Source organism: Pristiophorus japonicus, chromosome 1 (assembly GCF_044704955.1).
Source record: "Pristiophorus japonicus isolate sPriJap1 chromosome 1, sPriJap1.hap1, whole genome shotgun sequence".
NCBI lineage: Eukaryota > Metazoa > Chordata > Chondrichthyes > Pristiophoridae > Pristiophorus > Pristiophorus japonicus.
In genome coordinates, this window is record NC_091977.1 from 231082270 (window position 1) to 231104900 (window position 22631).

The window sequence follows — 22631 nt, forward strand, 5'->3', positions numbered from 1 at the left end:
CTATGTGGTCGAAAGCTCATTTCATGGTCAAATATGACACCAAGGTTGCGAACAGTCTGATTCAGCCTCAGCCAGGAGTTGAGACAGGGATGCAATCAGTGTTTAGGGAACGGAGTTTGTGGCGGGAACCGAAAACAATGGCTTTGATCTTCCTATTATTCAATTGAAGAAAATTTCTGTTCATCCAGAACTGGATGTCGGACAAACAGTCTGACAATTTAGAGACCGTGGAGGGGGTTAAGAGAAGTGTTGGCGAGGTAGAGCTGAGTGTCATCAGTGTACATTTGGAAACTGATGCCGTGTTTTCGGATGATTTCGCCAAGGGGCAACATGTAAATGAGAAATAGGAGGGGACCAAGGATAGATCCTTGGGGAACACCAGAGGTAACAATGCGGGGATGGGAAGAGAAGCTGTTGTAGGTGATGACAGCTGTAATCATCAGTTAAAAGGCAGCCCCTTTCCTAAAGGGGCACAAGAAATTAACTGTAACTTATATATAACTTAAATGAAACGGAACAAATTACATTTTAAAACATTTGCGGAAGGGGGGAGGGTGATGAAGCACTCCAGTCCCTTCAATGCCCACTGGTCACGGAAGACCTTAAGCGTGCTGATGGACTCTGCATGCTCCATCTCCAGGGACACCCGGGCGCGTACGTATCCAAGGAAGAGAGGTAGACAGTTGGGCCGAACGACTCCCTCCACTGTGCCCTGGAAATGTGGCTGGCTACCTTGGCCAGGCCCAGGAACATTCCTACCAGGAGGTCCTCCAATATGCCCACTCCACTCCTCAATGGGTGGCCAAGGATAAGGAGTGTGGTTCTGAAGGGCACCCAAAAATTGAGGAGCAACCCCTTCAAATAGTGGAACAGGGGCTGCAATCTCTCACACTTTATGTATACATGAAACACAGAACTCCTCTAACTACCTGATCCTGCAAGCTTCAAATCAATTTTGAAGCATATTATAAGTATTTGTGGGCATTTAAACATTTTTTTTTTACTGCCGTTCATACTGCCACTTGGTTCCATTTGCACCACAGTGGTTTCCCTCCCTCACCCTCAACCTGAAGTGGGTGCCCCTGGACCCCAAAAAATATTTCAACGCTCCTTAACCCAGGAAGTAGGCCTGGGTCAGGAACTCAAACAATGAGCGGCCACAAACTCCACCCCACCTTCCTTTTGTCAGCAGAGCGGGTCCACAGGAAATTCTGCAAGATATGATCACCTAAGGATGTCTATGGACCACAATGCGAGCCATTTTCAGTGGCGCACAAGCCTGAAATGATTCATTTTCCCCCATAATGGTCAGTTCACATTTATAGGAACAACACCTCATCTTTCGTTTTGGCACTTTACAACCTTCTGGACTCAACATCTGAAATGGGGTAGGATGGAGGGAAGGAGTTTAGACCTCAAAGGTGAGAGAACCATCACCCATCAGATGACAAGCTTTTTCTTGCATCCCATCCAGAAGAGGGCAGGAGGTTTTAGAAGAGCCTCCAATAATGCACATATGCATATCTTTGAAACTTAATACACTGGGCATCACCAGGGCAGTGCAGAATGTGTGTCAAATAACAACTCTGTAATCTGGAAGGCCATGAAGGAGAAAGCAGTCATTGTTGCAAGATACATAACCATTCATGATCACTTTGATGCTGTAATATACTTCCTGGCCTGTAGCACGCTTTCTTAAACAGAAAACTATTGGGATGGGAGAGCACTTATATCGGTGAAACCAGAGGAGTCGGGGCTACGATCATCGTATCACAAGTGAAAATGTTCACTAATATTATCTACTCACCAATAACCCAGTCCAGTTTCTACTCACCAATAACCTTTATATTAAAGGAGCAATTTGCTTTGTTCCCAGACTTGTCTACTGCTGTATACGTGATGGTGATTTCTCCAATTGGGAAGAGGTGAGGTGGAACCACAGCAGGAGTGACTTGTAAAGATACCTTATGACACAGAGGAAAGACTACTGTGAGTGACAATGTCTGTAAATTCAACCATTAACTAACTATGAGAGAACTCTCCCGCTCTTCTTTGAAATAGTGGCCATAGAATCTTTTACGTCCAGCTAAGAAAGGGCAGACAGACCCTCGGTTTATCACCTCATCCGAAAGACAATACCCCTAACAGTGCAACACTCTCTCAGTATTGTCAGCCTAGATTTTGTACGAGAACAGGAGTGGGAATTGCACCCACAATCTACTGACCCAGAGACGAGAGTGCAACCCGCTGAGCCACAGTTGACACCAATTACTGAATTCTTTATCTGGATTAAGGAAAACCCAGCACTCACCTCATCACCAGAGTTATCATTTGCCTCTGGTGTCAGCCAGGTGACGTTTGCTGTTTTCTGATGTTCTAAAGTTTCTATCTTGACCTCCTCTGGACAGATGATTTGGGGCACAGCAATATCTGATTGATAAAAACATTCTTATTTAAAAATCACCATTCCGTCAATTAAGTTAAAACAACATGGTGTAACCAAAGGACCTTGAAATCATAATTTTGATCACCCAATCGGAGGCTAAATGGTAATCAGTTGGCAACAATACAACAACAAACTGCATTTATATAGCACCTTTAACAAAATAAAAATGCTCCTTCCAGACAAGAATGTTCAGCTTTAAATAACTGGGGAAGGAAAGAAAAGGAGGAAGGAAAAGGAAGGAAGGCAGGAAGGATGGAAAAGAAAGAAGGATGGAAAGAAGGAAGGAACGAAAAGGAAGGAAGGAAGGAAGGAAGAAAGGAAGGAAGGAAGGAAGGAAGGAAGGAGGGAAGGAGGGAAGGAAAATGAAGGAAAAGGAAGGAACGAAGGAAGGATGGAAGGAAAGAAAAGGAAGGAATAAGCATTCTCCACAACTAAAAACATCTTTCCCAAGAAGGGACCTGCAAAGTTGATGTGGATCCTGGACCATGGTTTAGATGGCCACGTCCACAGACTCAGCGGCGATTCCGCTTGTGCTTTACTAAGCTGCATGCAAGTGTTGCACTGATGCACACATGATTCCAGATCAGAGTCAATTCCAGGCCACCATACATGAGACCTGGCAATGGCTTTCATCATGACAATACCGGGATGTGTGCTATGTAGATCATGCACAAATTTCTCTCTGCCTTTCTTGGGAATAACAACACAATTACTCCACAGTATACAATCTGATTGAATGGATAGTTCATCTTTGCGATGGATGTAAGGTTTGGTCTCCTGGCCCATTTGCTTGGGTATGGCAGACCAATCACCACTAAGGATGCAATGTTTCACAACCAATAATATCGGGTCCTGGCTGATCCAGGTCTTAACTTGTTGGGCCGTGACAGGGGTTCCTTCACTTTCAAAAGCATCCATGACTAACAGTAGGTCTGCCGGTTGTGGCATTTCCACCTCTGGGCAACGGCAATGGCACAATGCATCGGCACAATTCTCAGTGCCAGAGCTATGGCAAATGATATAATCATAGGCAGATAATGTCAGCGCCCACCTCTGGATGCGGGTAGATGCATTGGTTTTCCGAAAACAATGAAATGAGTGGCTTGTGATCTGTTTCCAGTTCAAACCGAAGACCAAACAGGCACTGATGCATCTTTTTAACCCCATACACACAGGCTAGTGCTTCTTTCTCTACCATGCTGTAGGCTTTTTCCGCCTTTGACAAACTTTTCGAAGCATTTGCAACAGGTTGTAATTTGCCCGACTCATTAGCTTGTTGGAGCACCAACCAACTCCGTATGATGAAACATCACAGGCCAATACTAGATGCTTACATGGATTATAATGTACCAGTAGCTTGTTAGAGCAAAGCAGATTAGTAGCTTTCTCAAAAGCTCTATCTTGAAACGCACCCCAAACCCAGTTGTCGCCTTTTATCTGCATGTGCAGTGGCTTAATAAAGTGCTCAATCTGGGTAAGAAATTACTGAAGTAGTTGAGTAGACAAAGGAACAAACGCAGCTCCGTCACATTCTGAGGCTTGGGTGCATTTTTGATGGCTTTGGTTTTCGAGTCCGTAGGCCTGATACCGTCAACAGCAATTTTCCTCCCCAGGAATTCGACTTCCGGTGCCATGAAGATGCACTGTGAGCGTTTCAGTGTGAGTCCCACTTTGTCCAGGCGATGTAAAACCTCTTCCAGGTTGTTCAGATGTTCGGCGGAGTCACGACCTGTGACCAGTATGGCATCTTGAAACATGACGGTTTTGGGGACGGACTTCAGTAGACTCTCCGTGTTCCTCTGAAATATGGCTGCAGCCGAGCGAATTCCAAAAGGGCTCCTGTTGTAGATAAACAGTCCTTTAAGAGTGTTGATGCATGTAAGTTTCTTTGATGTATCTACCATCTCCTGTGTCATGTAGGCCGACGTCAGATCCAGTTTTGTGAACGACTTCCCCCCTGCTGGCGTTGCGAACAGGTCATCAGCCTTCGGTAACGGGTATTGATCCTGTTTCAAAACTCAGTTGATCGTAACCTTGTAGTTTCCACAAATCCTGACAGTGCCATCACTTTCCAACATGGGAACAATGGGGCTGGCCCATTTGTTAAATTCGACCGGTGATATGATCCCTTCACGCTGAAGTCTGTCCAGTTCGATTTTGACCTTCTCCCTCATCATGTATGGAACTGTCCGAGCTTTATGATGGACAGGTCTTGCATCCGAGCCCACGTGGATCTGCACCTTGGCTCCCGTGAAATTGCCGATGCCTGCTTCAACAGTGAGGGGAACTTGCTCAACACTTGAGCACATAGAGTATCCTCCTCCAACAACAACGTTTTGATCTCATTCCAGTTCCATTTGATTTTTTCTAACCAGTTCCTGCCGAACAGCATTGGACCATTGCCTGGAACAATCCATAATGGTAAATCATGAACCGCACGATCATACGACACCTTGATTACTGCACTGCCAATCACCGTTATGAGTTCTTTAGTGTACGTACACAACTTGGCATTGACTGGATTCAGCTTAGGCCTCACAGCCTTAGTATCCCACAGCCTGTCAAATGTCCTCTGGCTCATTATTGATTGACTCGCACCCATGTCCAATTCCATCGATACCGGCACACCATTAAGTTTTACATTAATCATTATCGGTTGGCTCTTTGTTAGGAACGAATACAGTCCATACACTTCCTCCTCTGGTATCTCGGATTGCATATCCAGATTTGCGCTAGATTGGCCATTGTCCTCCACGTGGTGTGTCGCAGCACGCTTGCTCAGTTGCGGACACATGCGCAGGAGGTGCCTCACTCTCGAATTGCCTTTACAAATATACTGTTCAAACCGACACTGATGATGCCGATGATTTCCCCCACAATGCCAACACGGTGATATCGAATTCATTCCTGTTGGTGGACTTTGAGCAGCCACAGGTTTCGCGTACGCAGTCGGGTAGGCCTTGCCATATGCAACTCTGCCAAACGACGATACTATCTTGTTTACAGTACTTGCCGAGTTCCGATTTTTCAATGATATCTGCTTTAAGCTTTTGTCCATTGTCATGCATGATTGGGCAATCATGATGGCCTTTCTCAAATCCAGTGTCTCCGCCACCAGTAGCTTACGCAGGATCACCTCGTGGTTGATGCCGATTACAAAGAAGTCCCACAGCCTGTCTGCCAATGCAGTTTCGAACTTACATGGTCCAGCTAGACGTCTTAGGTCGGCAACGAGTTCTGATACATCCTGGCCCTCAGAACGAACGTACGTATAGAATCGGTATCTTGAGATGATGATGCCTTCATCTGGTTTGAAATGGTCACGTACCAGAGCACACAATGTTTCATAGTCCTTGTCCTTAGGACTTAGGGGGGGGGAGATTCTTTATGAGTCCATAGATTTTCTGACCACAAACCGTGAGGAGGACCGCCTGGCGCCGAACTGCATCTGTCTCTTTCTCCATTTTGTTGGCCACGAAGTACTGATTCAAGCGGGCTACAAAGTCTGCCCAATCTTCTTCCTCCACAAATCGCTCCAGAATTCCAATTGTGCTCATTTTTGCATGCGAAGGTTCTTGTTACCTCGTCACCAAATGTTGTGTATACAATTACTCAATAGATTGAATGCTGTAAACTCCGAACAGGTACAAACCTGACTCTACTTTATTAGGGCGCAAAGTGATTACATTACAAGATAGCCGGCCTTTTATACCTGGGCCACACACAAGTGCGCACAGCCCAATGACCTATGACAGTGGCGCCACCTGGTGGCTAGTAAAGCCAAGCATACATACATGACACAAAGGATCCAAATCAATAATCTAATACAGATCAAAGGACAGTTTTGGTCACATAGAAACATAGAAACATAGAAAATAGGTGCAGGAGTAGGCCATTCGGCCCTTCTAGCCTGCACCACCATTCAATGAGTTCATGGCTGAACATGCAACTTCAGTACCCTATTCCTGCTTTCTCACCATACCCCTTGATCCCCCTAGTAGTAAGGACTTCATCTAACTCCTTTTTGAATATATTTAGTGAATTGGCCTCAACAACATTCTGTGGTAGAGAATTCCACAGGTTCACCACTCTCTGGGTGAAGAAGTTTCTCCTCATCTCGGTCCTAAATGGCTTACCACTTATCCTTAGACTGTGACCCCTGGTTCTGGACTTCCCCAACATTGGGAACATTCTTCCTGCATCTAACCTGTCTGAACCCATCAGAATTTTAAACGTTTCTATGAGGTCCCCTCTCATTCTTCTGAACTCCAGTGAATACAAACCCAGTTGATCCAGTCTTTCTTGATAGGTCAGTCCCGCCATCCCGGGAATCAGTCTGGTGAACCTTCGCTGCACTCCCTCAATAGCAAGAATGTCCTTCCTCAAGTTAGGAGACCAAAACTGAACACAATACTCCAGGTGTGGCCTCACCAAGGCCCTGTACAACTGTAGCAACACCTGCCTGCCCCTGTACTCAAATCCCCTCGCTATGAAGGCCAATATGCCATTTGCTTTCTTAACCGCCTGCTGTACCTGCATGCCAACCTTCAATGACTGATGTACCATGAGACCCAGGTCTCGTTGCACCTCCCCTTTTCCTAATCTGTCACCATTCAGATAATAGTCTGTCTCTCTGTTTTTACCACCAAAGTGGATAACCTCACATTTATCCACATTATACTTCATCTGCCATGCATTTGCCCACTCACCTAACCTATCCAAGTCACTCTGCAGCCTCATAGCATCCTTCTCGCAGCTCACACTGCCACCCAACTTAGTGTCATCCGCAAATCTGGAGATACTACATTTAATCCCCTCGTCTAAATCATTAATGTACTGTGTAAACAGCTGGGGTCCAAGCACAGAACCTTGCGGTACCCCACTAGTCACTGCCTGCCATTCTGAAAAGTACCCATTTACTCCTACTCTTTGCTTCCTGTCTGACAACCAGTTCTCAATCCATGTCAGCACACTACCCCCAATCCCATGTGCTTTAACTTTGCACATTAATCTCTTGTGTGGGACCTTGTCGAAAGCCTTCTGAAAGTCCAAATATACCACATCAACTGGTTCTCCCTTGTCCACTCTACTGGAAACATCCTCAAAAAATTCCAGACGATTTGTCAAGCATGATTTCCCTTTCACAAATCCATGCTGACTTGGACCTATCATGTCACCTCTTTCCAAATGCGCTGCTATGACATCCTTAATAATTGATTCCATCATTTTACCCACTACTGAAGTCAGGCTGACCAGTCTATAATTCCCTGTTTTCTCTCTCCCTCCTTTTTTAAAAAGTGGGGTTACATTGGCTACCCTCCACTCCATAGGAACTGATCCAGAGTCAATGGAATGTTGGAAAATGACTGTCAATGCATCCACTATTTCCAAGGCCACCTCCTTAAGTACTCTGGGATGCAGTCCATCAGGCCCTGGGGATTTATCGGCCTTCAATCCCATCAATTTCCCCAACACAATTTCCCGACTAATAAGGATTTCCCTCAGTTCCTCCTCCTTATTAGACCCTCTGACCCCTTTTATATCCGGAAGGTTGTTTGTGTCCTCCTTAGTGAATACCGAACCAAAGTACTTGTTCAATTGGTCCGCCATTTCTTTGTTCTCCGTTATGACTTCCCCTGATTCTGACTGCAGGGGACCTACGTTTGTCTTTACTAACCTTTTTCTCTTTACATATCTGTAGAAACTTTTGCAATCCGTCTTAATGTTCCCTGAAAGCTTCTTCTCGTACTCCATTTTCCCTGCCCTAATCAAACCCTTTGTCCTCCTCTGCTGAGTTCTAAATTTCTCCGAGTCCCCGGGTTCGCTGCTATTTCTGGCCACACGTGTGGATATTACAGAAGGTTCTAAATTCAAGCTCTTGTTTTAATTCGAAGGTAAAGTTGAGAGGTACCTTGACAAATGGCATTTTGCAGCATCTGGCTCCACTTGCCGTTGCTCAAACATTGTACTTCTTCCGTGACTCCTGACAGACTGTAACCATGGTGACAGCGCAGTTGACAAGCACTCCCGGGTTTCACGGCAGCTTTCCTGCAAATTTGGGGGGACACCATCACACCGTCCGCCTTCTGGATGGCTGGACAACGGATTTCTGTTGGAATGCAAAAGTGTGCTTTTTTCAAAAGAGCGAAAGAGGGAGATCTTAAAATAGATAGTAGCAGTGATAAATCTAACAAAAGAGGTGAAATTTAAAAAAAACATCTCTATGAAAAACCTGCATTTGTTTCCGACATATCCTCACAATTATTTCCAAATGCTACATGCATTGTACTTGGGCACTAGGCTTGGATTTCAGTTTTCCATCTGGAAACTTTGACCCTGATTTTGACTGCATTGACAAGTATGCTTTTGTGTTGCTAGGCATAACATGCTGTCGGAATGGAAGCCTTTCCTTTTCAGAAATGTCCTGCAATATAAGGCAGCACAGAGAGACAATGGCAGTGCAGTTGATAATAGTTCTGGGCTCGTCCACAAGTGGAAACATCTTCTCTCTGTCTACCCTATCAAACCCTTTTATAATCTTGAAGACCTCTATCAGATCACCTCTCAGTCTTCTCCTTTCTAGAGGAGAGAGCCCCAGCCTGTTCAATCTTTCCTGATAGGTATAACCTCGCAGTTCTGTTATCATTCTAGTAAACTTTTGCGCCTTCCCCAGTGACTCTATATCCTTTTTATAATATGGAGACCAGAACTATGCAGAGTACTTCAAGGGCCCAAAATTGCTCATTACATAAAGGTCCGCCCATTTCCCGACGGTATGCCAGCGGTGCGTCGTTTCAAACCAGCGGCATACCACTGAGACCGAAGAGCGCAATTTTGGTTGATTTATTTTTGGCGGTATGCCGGTGGTATGTGAGTGGTGTGCAGCGGGTGGTAGGTAATACTGTAATCCAGATCGACTTTCTTTTCGATGGATGGTGCGGCCCTGAACTGTGCATGCGTGATTTTTTTTCCCCCATTTTTTCCCGAGAAGCTCTTTACCTGCAATTTCGGGGGTCAGGGGTCACCTGCACATGCACAGTGAGTTGAAGCTGAAGGAGAGAGAGTGAGAAGGAGCAGCAAGCTAGTCGAGAGTTCATTGGTTTAATAATAGATTGCAGTGTTAAAAAATATTCATAACAAATAATAATCATATAGTTTGAACAATAATAAGACCTATTTTACAAATCAGAAATCATAACAACAGAAATATGGAAATGTTAAAAAAAAAATCCAAGTGCAGGAACATCGAAAAGGACGTGAGGTTGAGGGCGCCCGCCTTCGACGAGGCGGAGTTACCGCCCCTTCTCGAGAATATTACAGAGAGGTTCTCCGACCTAACGAAGGGTGGTCATGGAAAGCCCCCACCCCCAAAGGAGTACAACAGGATATGGGACAAGATCAGGGAGTCTGTGTCCTCCACAAGTAATCATGGTACGCACCGGGGAAAGGTGCTGTAAGAGATGGAACGACCTGGTGAATGTCGCAAGAGTAAGTCATGATTTTAGTTATGTGCCATGGATTAATGTGCCATGTACCATGTAAATGTAGGTTCAGTGTCACACGGATGATGTTATTTATCTTAAGGTTACGGCGATGTATTTGTGCTTTCAGGCAATGACAAGAGGATCAACGCAGTGTTTTAATGTGTGTGTGTGTGTGTGTGTGTGACCCTGTGTGTGTGTGACCCTGTGTGTGTCTATGATGTTAAATGGATTGAAGATTTTTACTTTCATTTACTTCACTTTCTGCAGAAGAAGACAACTGCAATAGCAGCCGATCAGCGGCATGTGGGGGGAGGACCCACAACCCAAGAGCCATTGACAGAAATAGAGATCCGTGCCCTGTCTCTGGTCAGGGATAGCAACCGTGCCACCACTGGCATTGGAGCTGACCCACTCACACAGAATGGTAAGTTGAATACAATCCCCGGTCTGTGTTGCGGTCCTGTCATGTCATGTAATGTAACTGTAACTATACTGTTGGCCTCCTGTATTGTAATGTAAGTTTATTGCACTGTAATGTTGGCCTCATGTAATGTACTGCAATGTTGGGGGCATGTAACGCAATGCATATATGTATTGTCTGACTGCGATATGTAATGCAGCAGTGGTGGGCATTTAAGTAAGACTGCGCTAATTCACTGTACTATGTACTTATGTAACCCTGACCGCTCTCCTGGTGCCAAGCATTTTTAAATGTTGTTTTGTACTTCCAGACTCGGACGATTCAGACCATACCTCCACAGAGAGACCCACTGACTCTACCTCTGGTGTCTACCAGCCCTCTCCCGACTTCACCAACGGCAGAGATGATGAAGACGAAGACGAAGAGGAAGAGGAAAAGGAACAGCCACTGCTCCTGGAGCCAGTGGAGGTGGGGGTGGTGACGGAGGAGGATACACCAGTTCCATATGGGCCAGCTGGAACATCCTCCACCACCGAGTCTATATTCAGGGGATTCCCCCATGGCTCCACTGATTCTGCGGAACCAAGTGGTGCGCAGCAAGGCATCGCTAGTGTTGCAGTACCTTTGTCGCAGCGACGGAGTTTGGTACAGAAAAGATCGGTTGCTGCACGACATATAGGCGCACACCAGGACATGGTGCGTCTGTCACAGGCCAGCATCGACATAGGTCGAGAGCTGCTCAAGGCCATGGCTATAATAGAACGGCAGTCAGAGAATATGTCGCGTCTGATTACCGCGATGGAGCGAACTGCTGACTCCATCGATGCTGTGCCGCAATCGACGGGATCGGGACATGGTGCGGAATCCCCCCCATGCCATAGTAGTCGGGTCGACAGCATGAGGGTGAGGAGCTGCCGGCAGATTCCAGCCCTGAAGCCATGCCTTCCACATCACAAGCTTCTCCTGAGGCTCCATTTAATGCGGCTGCAATGTCTTACCCCCAACGACAGCAACAACACTCGGGATGCGGTGCTGTATGCCAGCTTGGTACCACCACAGGGAGGTCTGGGCTCAGGGGCAATGGGAAAGAGAAGGCAGTAAGAAAGGGGGAACATTCCCAAGGGTGGTGTAGCACGTGGTCAAGGTCGGGGTCGAGGACAGTAAAGGGTCTTTTGTTGTACTTGTTCATTCAATAATTGAAGTTTGATTTTTTAAAGTTTATTCAAATTGTTAAAGTTTTGTTAAAATTGTTATTAAAGTTATTAAAGTTGTTTTATAGTTATAAGTTTTACAAAGTTTTAAAATTGTATATTTTTTACATTTTAACATAAATATTTGAATTGAATTTAAGAACTCTCTTGTACAGTGTCAAACTTTTGCGATAACAGCCATCAAGGTCCCAAAATGCAGCTCTCCACATTCAAGCAAAGCGTTCATTAATGAGCTGCTGATGTAACAATTTTGCAGTGGCATACGCTCTGCGTGCCCTCTGCTGTGGTGTTGGGAGGGGAGGTGGGGTGGGGGCAGGTGGTGCCATGGGTTCATCTGGAAGCTTCTCCTCATCCTCCTCCCCCTCATTTTCCGCTTCTTTCTCCTTCGTCTCCTGCACTCTCTCCTCAGGTGGTCCCGCAGTCCCCTGTGGCAATTCCTGTCCCCGCATGATTGTTAGATTATGCAACATGCAGCACACCACTGTGAACTGAGCCACCTGCACAGGGTGGTATTACAGCCTGCCTCCCGAGTGGTCCAAGCATCGAAAGCGCTGCTTCAGCACTCCAATTGTCTTCTCGATAATATTACATGTGGCTATATGTCTCTTATTATATCACTGCTCAGCTTTTGTCTGAGGGCTCCACAGGGGGAACAAGAGCCAGGTGGCGAGGCTGTACCCTTTGTCCCCCAGCATCCAACACTTACCTTGTGGCTGAGACTTCAACAGGTCAGACACAGCGCTCTCACACAAGATGTGCGCATCATGGATGCTCCCTGGAAAGTTGGCATTCACTGCCATTATGCGCTGTGTATGGTCATATATGAGCTGCATGTTGAGGGAGTGGAATCCCTTACAGTCTTGTACACCTCCGCCTCCTATAATGGTTCTCAGAGGGTAATATAGGTACAGGCAACATCACCCTGCATCTTGGGGAAGCCGGCAATGCGTGCAAATCCCAACGCCCTGTCACTCTGTGCCTCCCTGGTCATTGGGAAGTTTATAAATTCCATCTGGCATGCATGCAATGCTTTGGTTACCTGTCGAATGCACCGATGAGTAGCGTGCTGAGAAAAACAGCATATGGCCTTCTTTGACTTTACAAAAACCTTTGACACTGTTAACCTCGAGGGACCATGGAGCGTCCTCCTCCATTCGGCTGCCCGCAAAAGTTTGTCGCCATCCTCCACATGCAAGCAATGACATGCAAGGCATCATCCTGACCAACAGATCCATTACAGACCCAATCCACGTCTGGACCGGGGTCAAGTAGGGTTGCATCATCACGCCAACCCTCTTCTCAATCTTCCTCGCCGCATTGCTCCACTTCACGCTCAACAAGCTCCCCGTTGGAGTGGAACTAAACTATAGAACAAGTGGGAACCTGTTCAACCTTCATTGCCTCCAGGCCAGATCCAAGACCGTCCCATTCTTTGTCGTCGAACTACAGTACGCGGACAACGCTTGCGTCTGCACACATTAAGAGGCTGAACTCCAAACTCATCGTCAACATTTTCACTGAGGCGTATGAAAGCTTGGGCCTTACACTAAACATCCGTAAGACAAAGGTCCTCCACTAACCTGATCCCGCCACACAGCACTGCCCCCCAGTCATCAAGATCCACAGCGTGGCCCTGGACAACGTGAACCACTTTCCATACCTTGGTAGCCTATTATCAACAAGGGCAGACATCGACAACTAGGTTGAACACTGCCTCCAATGTGCCAGCGCAGCCTTCAGCCACCTGAGGAAGAGAGTGTTCGAAGATCAGGCCCTCAAATCTGGCACCAAGCTCATGGTCTACAGGGTTGTAGTGATACCCGCCCTCCTGTATGGCTCAGAGACGTGGACCATATACAGTAGACCAGAGAGTCGGGATAAATGGGTCCTTTTCGGGTTGGAAATCGGTGGTTAGTGGTGTGCCACAGGGATCTGTGCTGGGACCACAACTGTTTACAATATACATAGATGACCTGGAAGAGGGGACAGAGTGTAGTGTAACAAAATTTGCAGATGACACAAAGATTAGTGGGAAAGCGGGTTGTGTAGAGGACACAGAGAAGCTGCAAAGAGATTTAGATAGGTTAAGCGAATGGGCTAAGGTTTGGCAGATGGAATACAATGTTGGAAAATGTGAGGTCATCCACCTTGGAAAAAAAAACAGTAAAAGGGAATACTATTTGAATGGGGAGAAATTACAACATGCTGCGGTGCAGAGGGACCTGGGGGTCCTTGTGCATGAATCCCAAAAAGTTAGTTTGCAGATGCAGCAGGTAATCAGGAAGGCAAATGGAATGTTGGCCTTCATTGCGAGAGGGATGGAGTACAAAAGCAGGGAGGTCTTGCTGCAACTGTACAGGGTATTGGTGAGGCCGCACCTGGAGTACTGCGTGCAGTTTTGGTCACCTTACTTAAGGAAGGATATACTAGCTTTGGAGGGGGTACAGAGACGATTCACTAGGCTGATTCCGGAGATGAGGGGGTTACCTTATGATGCTAGATTGAGTAAACTGGGTCTTTACTCTTTGGAGTTCAGAAGGATGAGGGGTGATCTTCTAAAAACATTTAAAATAATGAAAGGGATAGACAAGATAGAGGCAGAGAGGTTGTTTCCACTGGTTGGGGAGACTAGAACTAGGGGGCACAGCCTCAAATACGGGAGAGCCAATTTAAAACCGAGTTGAGAAGGAATTTCTTCTCCCAGAGGGTTGTGAATCTGTGGAATTCTCTGCCCAGGGAAGCAGTTGAGGCGATCTCATTGAATGTATTCAAATCACAGACAGATAGATTTTTAACCAATAAGGGAATTAAGGGTTATGGGGAGAGGGCGGGTAAGTGGAGCTGAGTCCACGGTCAGATCAGCCATGATCTTGTTGAGTGGCGGAGCAGGCTCGAGGGGCTAGATGGCCTACTCCTGTTCCTAATTCTTATGTTCTTATGACACCTCAAATCGCTGGAGAAATACCACCAACGATGTCTCCGCAAGATTCTGCAATTCCCCTGGGAGGACAGATGTACCAACATCAGTGTTCTCGACCAGACAAACATCCCCAGCATTGAAGCACTGACCACACTTGACCAGCTCCGTTGGGCGAGCCACATTGTTTGCATGCCCGACATGAGACTCCCAAAGCAAGCGCTCTACTCAGAACTCCTACATAGCAAGCGAGCCCCAGGTGGGCAGAGGAAACGCTTCAAGGACACCCTCAAAGCCTCCTTGATAAAGTGCAACATACCCACCGACACCTGGGAATCCCTGGCCAAAGAGCGCCCTAAGTGGAGGAAGAGCATTTGGGAGGGCACTGAGCACATCGTGTCTCGTCGCTGAGAGCATGCAGAAAACAAGCGCAGGCAGCGGAAAGAGTGTGCGGCAAACCAGACTCCCCACCAACCCTGTCCCACCTGTGACAGAGACTGTAATTCCCATATTGGACTGTTCAGTTTCCTGAGAACTCACTTTTAGAGTGGAAGCGAGTCTTCCTCGATTTCGAGGGACTGCCTATGATGATGTCTCCAGCTGATGCCTGAAAAGAGCCACATGCATAAAAGGAAAGTGCCGCAGTCACCTTTATCCCGACAGAGCATGCAGTAATGTTGGTAGTACTGGGCTGCAGGTCTGCCTTAATGAGCTGGCAACTCTCATTGAACACATCTTTTTGGAAGCGCATCCTTCGAACACACTGTCGATCAGTCAGTCCAAGTTTGAGCGCTTCTCCCTGAAAATTCTTCGTGGGTAAGGCCTCCTCCTACTCATCAGTCTGCGACCTCCTCTAGTACCCTGATAACACTGCTCAATAAACCTTTTCACATCTGGATCCTGCATCATCATCATAGGCAGTCCCTCGGAATCGAGGAAGACTTGCTTCCACTCTTAAAATGAGTTCTTAGGTGGCTGAACAGTCCAATACGAGAGCCACAGACTTTGTCACAGGTGGGACAGATAGTCGTTGAAGGTAAGGGAGGGTGGGACTGGTTTGCCGCACGCTCTTTCCACTGCCTGCGCTTGATTTCTGCATGCTCTCGGCGATGAGACTCAAGGTGCTCAGCGCCCTCCCGGATGCACTTCCCCCACTTAGAGCGATCTTTGGCCAGGGATTCCCAGATGTCAGTGGGGATGTTGCACTTTATCAGGGAGGCTTTGAGGTTGACCCTGTAATGCTTCCTCTGCCCAACTTTGGCTCGTTTGCTATGAAGGAGTTCTGAGTAGAGTGCTTGCTTTGGAAGTCTCGTGTCTGGCATGTGAACAATGTGGCCTGCCCAGCGCAGCTGGTCAAGTGTGGTCAGTGCTTCAATGCTGAGGATGTTGGCCTGGTCAAGGATGCTAATGTTGGTGTGTCTGTCCTCCCAGGGGATTTGTAGGATCTTGCGGAGGCATCGTTGGTGGTATTTCTCCACTTGAGGTGTCTACTGTACATGGTCCATGTCTCAGAGCCGTACAGGAGGGCAGGTATTACTACAACCTTGTAGACCATGAGCTTGGTGGCAGTTTTGAGGGCCTGATCTTCAAACACTTTTTTCCTCAGGCGACCGAAGGTTGCACTGGTGCACTGGAGTCGGTGTTCAACCTAGTCGTCGATGTCTGCCCTTGCTGATAATAGACTCCTGAGATATGGGAAGTGGTCCATGTTGTCCGAGTACTTTTAGTGATCTGTGTATCTGTATCCCCCAGACCCCTCTGTTCCTCTACCCCATTTAGACCCTTGGGGAGAGAAATTGCGTAGCATCCTGTTTGGGGGCGATCATTTTTGCGACAGCGCAAAAGTATCACCAGGCGCTATGCGAGGGACTCCAACGCGAACTTCCGGTTTAGCGTTCTAGGAAGGAAGTGGACCGCTAAATCAAGCACTACTACTTCCCTAGGAATGCTAAAGCCGGCAAGGGGGTAGTAACGGTGCAGCGCTGCCCAATGTCCGATAAAGGGAGGGGCCATCGCTGCAAGCTCTGCATGGAAACAAGGTTCCTCATCGCCAATGGCAGTTGGATTCCGTCATAATCAGCCCCAAGCACTCTAGCAGAGTGCAGGCCTGATCGATCGTGGTCGGAAAAAAATGCTCAAAAATCAATATTAGGCATTCGGGAAAAATGTTTTTTCATGCATCCATCATCCCCTTTAAATAGCATTCCCCAAGTGCCCAGCCTCCCTACAAGGCCTCCTGTAGCTGCCAGGTGATGCTGCGGGGGGCGGAACTGATGTTTGGGTCCAGGGCGCTATCGGGAAAATGATGTCACGATCTGTGGGTGCAGGAGATCGTGGTGCTATGGGTTACCACCGCTGCAAATTGCCACAGGAAGTTCGCGAGCGTCGGTACACTCACGGCGCCCGGTCGCAAAGCTGGTAGCACCCCGTTTTTGCCCCCCAGAGGTGTTAACGGGAGAATTTCTAGGCCTTATTTTCCATGGAGAGTGTGGTTTCCTTACTCTTCCTACCAAAATGTACTACCTCGAACTTGTCTGTATTGAAGTTCATTTTGGCAATTACACGCCCATTCCGCAGGTTTATTAATGTGGAACAGTAGCATTGTGGTTAGCTTACTGGACTCGTAATCCAAAAGCCTGGACTAATGATCCAGAGACATGAGTTCAAATTCTACCATGGCAGTAGGGGAGTCACCATTGACCAGCCACATAAATACTGTGGCTACAAGAACAGGGCCTGAGGCTGGGTATTCTGTGGCGAGTGTCTCATCTCCTAACTCCCCAAAACCTTTCCACCATCTACAAGGCACATCATCCTGACTTGGAAACATATCGCCATTCCTTCATAGTTGCTGGGTCAAAATCCTGGAACTCCCTCCCTAAATCATTATCATCATAGGCTGTCCCTCGGAATTGAGGAAGACTTGCTTCCACTCTAAAAATGAGTTCTTAGGTGTTTGAACAGTCCAATACGAGAATTACAGTCTCTGTCACAGGTGGGACAGATAGTCGTTGAAGGAAAGGGTGGGTGGGGACTGGTTTGCCACACGCTCCTTCCGCTGTCTGTGCTTGGTTTCTGCTTGCTCTTGGCAATGAGACTCGAGGTGCTCTGCGCCCTCCCGGATGCACTTCCTCCACTTAGGACGGTCTTTGGCCAGGGACTCCCAGATATCGGTGGGGATGTTGCATTTTATCAAGGAGGTTTTGAAGGTGTCCTTAAAACGTTTCATCTGCCCACCTTGGGCTCATTTGCCGTGAAGGAGTTCCGAGTGGAGCACTTGCTTTGTGAGTCTTGTGTCAGGCATGTGAACAATGTGGCCCTGGTCGAGTGTGGTCAGTGCTTCAATGCTGGGGATGTTGACCTGGTCGAGGACGCAAATGTTGGTGCGTCAGTTCTCCCAGGGGATTTGCAGGATCTTGCGGAGACAACATTGGTGGTATTTTTCCAGCGACTTGAGTTGTCAACTCTACGTGATCCATGTCTCTGAGCCATACAGGAGGGCGGGTATCACTACAGCCCTGTAGATCATGAGCTTAATGGCAGATTTGAGGGCCTGATCTTCGAACACTCTTTTCCTCAGGCAGCCGAAGGCTGCACTGGCGCACTAGAGGCGGTGTTGAATCGCGTCGTCAATGTCTGCTCTTGCTGATAATAGGCTCCCGAGGTATGGGAAGTGGTCCACGTTGTCCAGAACCGTGCCTTGGTTTTCTTGATGACTGGGGGGTAGTGCTGTGCGTTGGGGACAGGCTGGTGGAGGACCTTTTTCTTACGGATGTTTAGCGTAAGGCCCATGCTTTCGTACGCCTCAGTGAAGATGTTGACTATGACTTGCCGTTCAGCCTCTGTATGTGCGCAGACGCAAGCATCGTCCGCGTACTGTAGCTCGACGACAGAGGTTGGGGTGATCTTGGATCTGGCCTGGAGATGACAAAGGTTGAACAGCTTCCCACTGGTTCTGTAGTTTAGTTCCACTCCAGCGGAGAGCTTGTTGAGTGTGAGGTGGAGCATGGCAGCGAGGAAGATTGAGAAGAGGGTTGGCGTGATGACGCAGCCCTGCTTGACGGATTGGGTCTGTAATAGTAAGGATCATATGTCATCATGGAACAGGCTGAGGATGGTGACGAACTTTTGGGAGCAACCAAAATGGAGGGGGACGCTCCATAGTCCCTCATGGTTAACAGTGCAAAGGACTTTGTAAGGTCAAAGAAGGCCATGTATAAGGGTTGATGCTGTTCCCTGCAGTTTTTTTGCAGCTGTCGCACTGTAAAAATCATGTCAGTTGTACCCCGTAGGGGACAAAATCCACACTGTGACTCCGGGAGGAGCTCCTCAGACACAGGGAGAAGATGGTTGAGGAGGATTCCAGCGATGACTTTCCCAGTGGCTGATAACAGGGAGATTCCTCTGTAGTTGCCGCAGTCAGACTTGTCCTCTTTTTTAAAGATGGTCATGATTACTGTGTCTCTGAGATCTCCCGGCATGCTCTCCTCCTTCCAGATGAGAGAAATAAGGTCATGCATTTGTACCAATACTGCCTCTCCGCCATACTTCAGTGCCTCAGCGGGGATTCCATCCGTTCCCGTAGACTTGTTGTTCTTAAGCTGGCAGATGGCTTTTTCTACCTCGTGCAGTGTCGGGGTTTTGCTGAGGTGGTGGCGGGTAGCATGTTGCAGGATGGAGTCGAGCACAGTCGAGTCAAAGGCAGAGTCTCAGTTGAGGAGATGTTCGAAGTGTTCCTTCCAGCGGGTCCTGATTGCCTCGGTGTCCTTGATGAGTGTTTCCCCGTTCTTGGCCAGGAGTGGGGTGGGGCTTTGGGTGTTTGGACCGTAGGTGGCTTTGACTGCGATGAAGAATCCTCGCACATCATGGCTGTCGGCCAGCTGCTGAATCTCCTGTGCTTTCTCCATCCACCATCTGTTCTTTAGGTTGCAGGTTTTTTGTTGGTTGGACCTCGGCCTTAAGCCGTCTGTAATGCTGCTTTGCTGCTCCCGAGTTGGGTTGTTGCTTTAGGTTCAGAAATGCCCTGCACTTGCGATCTATTCGCTCTTGGATCTCCTGGTCATTCTCATCAAACCAGTCCTGGTGTTTTCTGGTTGAGTAACCAAGTGTCTCTTCACAGGCACTGGTTATGGAGGCCTGGAGGGCAGACCAGGCACTGTGGGCATTCTGCATCTCAGGGTCATCAAGAGACGCCAGGTTAGCAGTGAGGCGCTGGCTGCATAGGGCTCTCTTAGCTGGGTCTTTGAGTGCCCTGGCATTGACTTTTTTGTGACACTGCTTCTGCTGCCATTGCCATTTTAGGGCTATGTTGATGTTGATGATGGAGCGGTCCATCCAGTGGTCACCAGCTCTTGTTATGGCGCAGGTGATGCGCACATCCCTGCGATCCCTGACTCGGACAATGACATAGTCGAGCAGGTGCCAGTGTTTGGAGCGAGGGTGCTGCCACGATGCTTTGTACTTGTCCCTCTGGCGGAACAAGGTGTTGGTGATGACAAGGTCATGTTCTAGACATTTTGTCAGGAGCAGGGTAACATTGGAGTTGGTTTTCCCTACCCCCTCTCTGCCAATCACACCTCCCCAGAGGGCTGTGTCCTTGCCCACCCTGGCATTGAAATCACCGAGGAGGATCAGTTTGTCATCCGCAGTGACGCGAAACAAGGATTTTTTGAGGCTAGAGTAAAAACGCTCTTTGGTCTCATCTGTTGCATCAAGTGTTGGAGTGTACGCACTGATGACTGTGGTGCATTGATTCCGGGATAGGGTGAGTCGGAGAGTCATGAGACATTTGTTAACGTCGCAGGGGGAGTCTCCGAGGCGGTAGACCAGCTCATTTTTGATAGCGAAACCTCCTTCATGGAGGTGGTGTTCTTCCTCTGGTTTCCCTTTCCAGAAGAAGGTGTAACCACCCCCTTGTTCCTTGAGCTGGCCTTCCCCTGCCCGCCCAGTCTCGCATAGGGCGGCGATGTCTATATCAAAGCATCTAAGTTCCCGGGCAACTATGGCGGTGCGGCGTTCCGGCCTGTTGCTGATGGAGTTGTCCATGAGGGTCCTGACGTTCCAGGTCCCGAACTTCATGTTAAAGGAGTAGAAGATGCCTCGTGCGGGAGTTCTTTTAACGTGGGATGGCCGTTGCACACTGGCTAATACACGGGCTTAGCTGAGCAAGGTCTTGATCCAGTGGCAAGGGGGTCCAAGATGACTGGAGACCAGGCACTGCTGTGTGAGCCTGGTTGCCTATGGCGAGATGCGGGCTGTAAGCTCGCGCTGAGTAGCGCCCTTCAGTGAGATGGTAGGTGATCCGAGGTTTGTGTGGGGGCAGGCATTGGGAAGGTCAGATGTCCATTTTGTGGGGTGGAGGTCCGGGAATCTGGACCTCTTCCCCTCCTGCAGCGACGGGATCTCTTCTCCTCCAGCGATGACCTGACCTCTTCTCCTCCAGCGATGATCTGACCTCTCCTCCTCCAGCGATGACCTGACCTCTCCTCCTCCAGCGATGATCTGACCTCTCCTCCTCCAGCGATGACCTGACCTCTTCTCCTCCAGCGATGATCTGACCTCTTCTCCTCCAGCGATGACCTGACCTCCCCTCCTGCAGCGACGGGATCTCTTCTCCTCCAGCGATGACCTGACCTCTTCTCCTCCAGCGATGATCTGACCTCTCCTCCTCCAGCGATGACCTGACCTCTCCTCCTCCAGCGATGATCTGACCTCTCCTCCAGCGAAGACCTGACCTCTTCTCCTCCAGCGATGATCTGACCTCTTCTCCTCCAGCGATGACCTGACCTCTCCTCCTCCAGCGATGATCTGACCTCTCCTCCTCCAGCGATGACCTGACCTCTCCTCCTCCAGCGATGATCTGACCTCTCCACCTCCAGCGATGATCTGACCTCTCCTCCTCCAGCGATGACCTGACCTCTCCTCCTCCAGCGATGATCTGACCTCTCCTCCTCCAGCGATGACCTGACCTCTCCTCCTCCAGCGATGACCTGACCTCTCCTCCTCCAGCGATGACCTGACCTCTCCTCCTCCAGCGATGATCTGACCTCTCCTCCTCCAGCGATGATCTGACCTCTCCTCCTCCAGCGATGACCTGACCTCTCCTCCTCCAGCGATGATCTGACCTCTCCTCCTCCAGCGATGACCTGACCTCTCCTCCTCCAGCGATGACCTGACCTCTCCTCCTCCAGCGATGATCTGACCTCTCCTCCTCCAGCGATGACCTGACCTCTCCTCCTCCAGCGATGACCTGACCTCTCCTCCTCCAGCGATGACCTGACCTCTCCTCCTCCAGCGATGATCTGACCTCTCCTCCTCCAGCGATGATCTGACCTCTCCTCCTCCAGCGATGACCTGACCTCTTCTCCTCCAGCGATGATCTGACCTCTTCTCCTCCAGCGATGATCTGACCTCTCCTCCGCCAACGATGACCTGACCTCTCCTCCTCCAGCGATGACCTGACCTCTCCTCCTCCAGCGATGATCTGACCTCTTCTCCTCCAGCGATGATCTGACCTCTCCTCCTCCAGCGATGATCTGACCTCTCCTCCTCCAGCGATGACCTGACCTCTCCTCCTCCAGCGATGATCTGACCTCTCCTCCTCCAGCGATGATCTGACCTCTCCTCCTCCAGCGATGATCTGACCTCTCCTCCTCCAGCGATGATCTGACCTCTCCTCCTCCAGCGATGATCTGACCTCTCCTCCTCCAGCGATGATCTGACCTCTCCTCCTCCAGCGATGATCTGACCTCTCCTCCTCCAGCGATGATCTGACCTTTCCTCCTCCAGCGATGATCTGACCTCTTCTCCTCCAGCGATGATCTGACCTCTCCTCCTCCAGCGATGATCTGACCTCTCCTCCTCCAGCGATGATCTGACCTCTCCTCCTCCAGCGATGACCTGACCTCTCCTCCTCCAGCGATGATCTGACCTCTCCTCCTCCAGCGATGACCTGACCTCTCCTCCTCCAGCGATGACCTGACCTCTCCTCCTCCAGCTATGATCTGACCTCTCCTCCTCCAGCGATGATCTGACCTCTCCTCCTCCAGCGATGATCTGGCCTCTCCTCCTCCAGCGATGACCTGACCTCCAGCGATGATCTGACCTCTTCTCCTCCAGCGATGATCTGACCTCTCCTCCTCCAGCGATGATC

At 48.8% G+C, this 22631-nt stretch overlaps 1 protein-coding gene across 1 annotated transcript in view; it reads right to left on the reverse strand.

The window, feature by feature from the left end:
- svep1 (sushi, von Willebrand factor type A, EGF and pentraxin domain containing 1) overlaps positions 1–22631 on the reverse strand; it is a 420503-nt gene that overhangs the window by 233878 nt on the left and 163994 nt on the right. Inside the window, exons 7-9 of the mRNA XM_070887865.1 lie at positions 8358–8555; positions 2312–2430; positions 1835–1964 (exon numbers count right to left, since the gene is read on the reverse strand). Coding sequence (XP_070743966.1) covers positions 1835–1964; positions 2312–2430; positions 8358–8555 — 447 coding nt within the window. The remainder of the gene's footprint in view (positions 1–1834; positions 1965–2311; positions 2431–8357; positions 8556–22631) is intronic.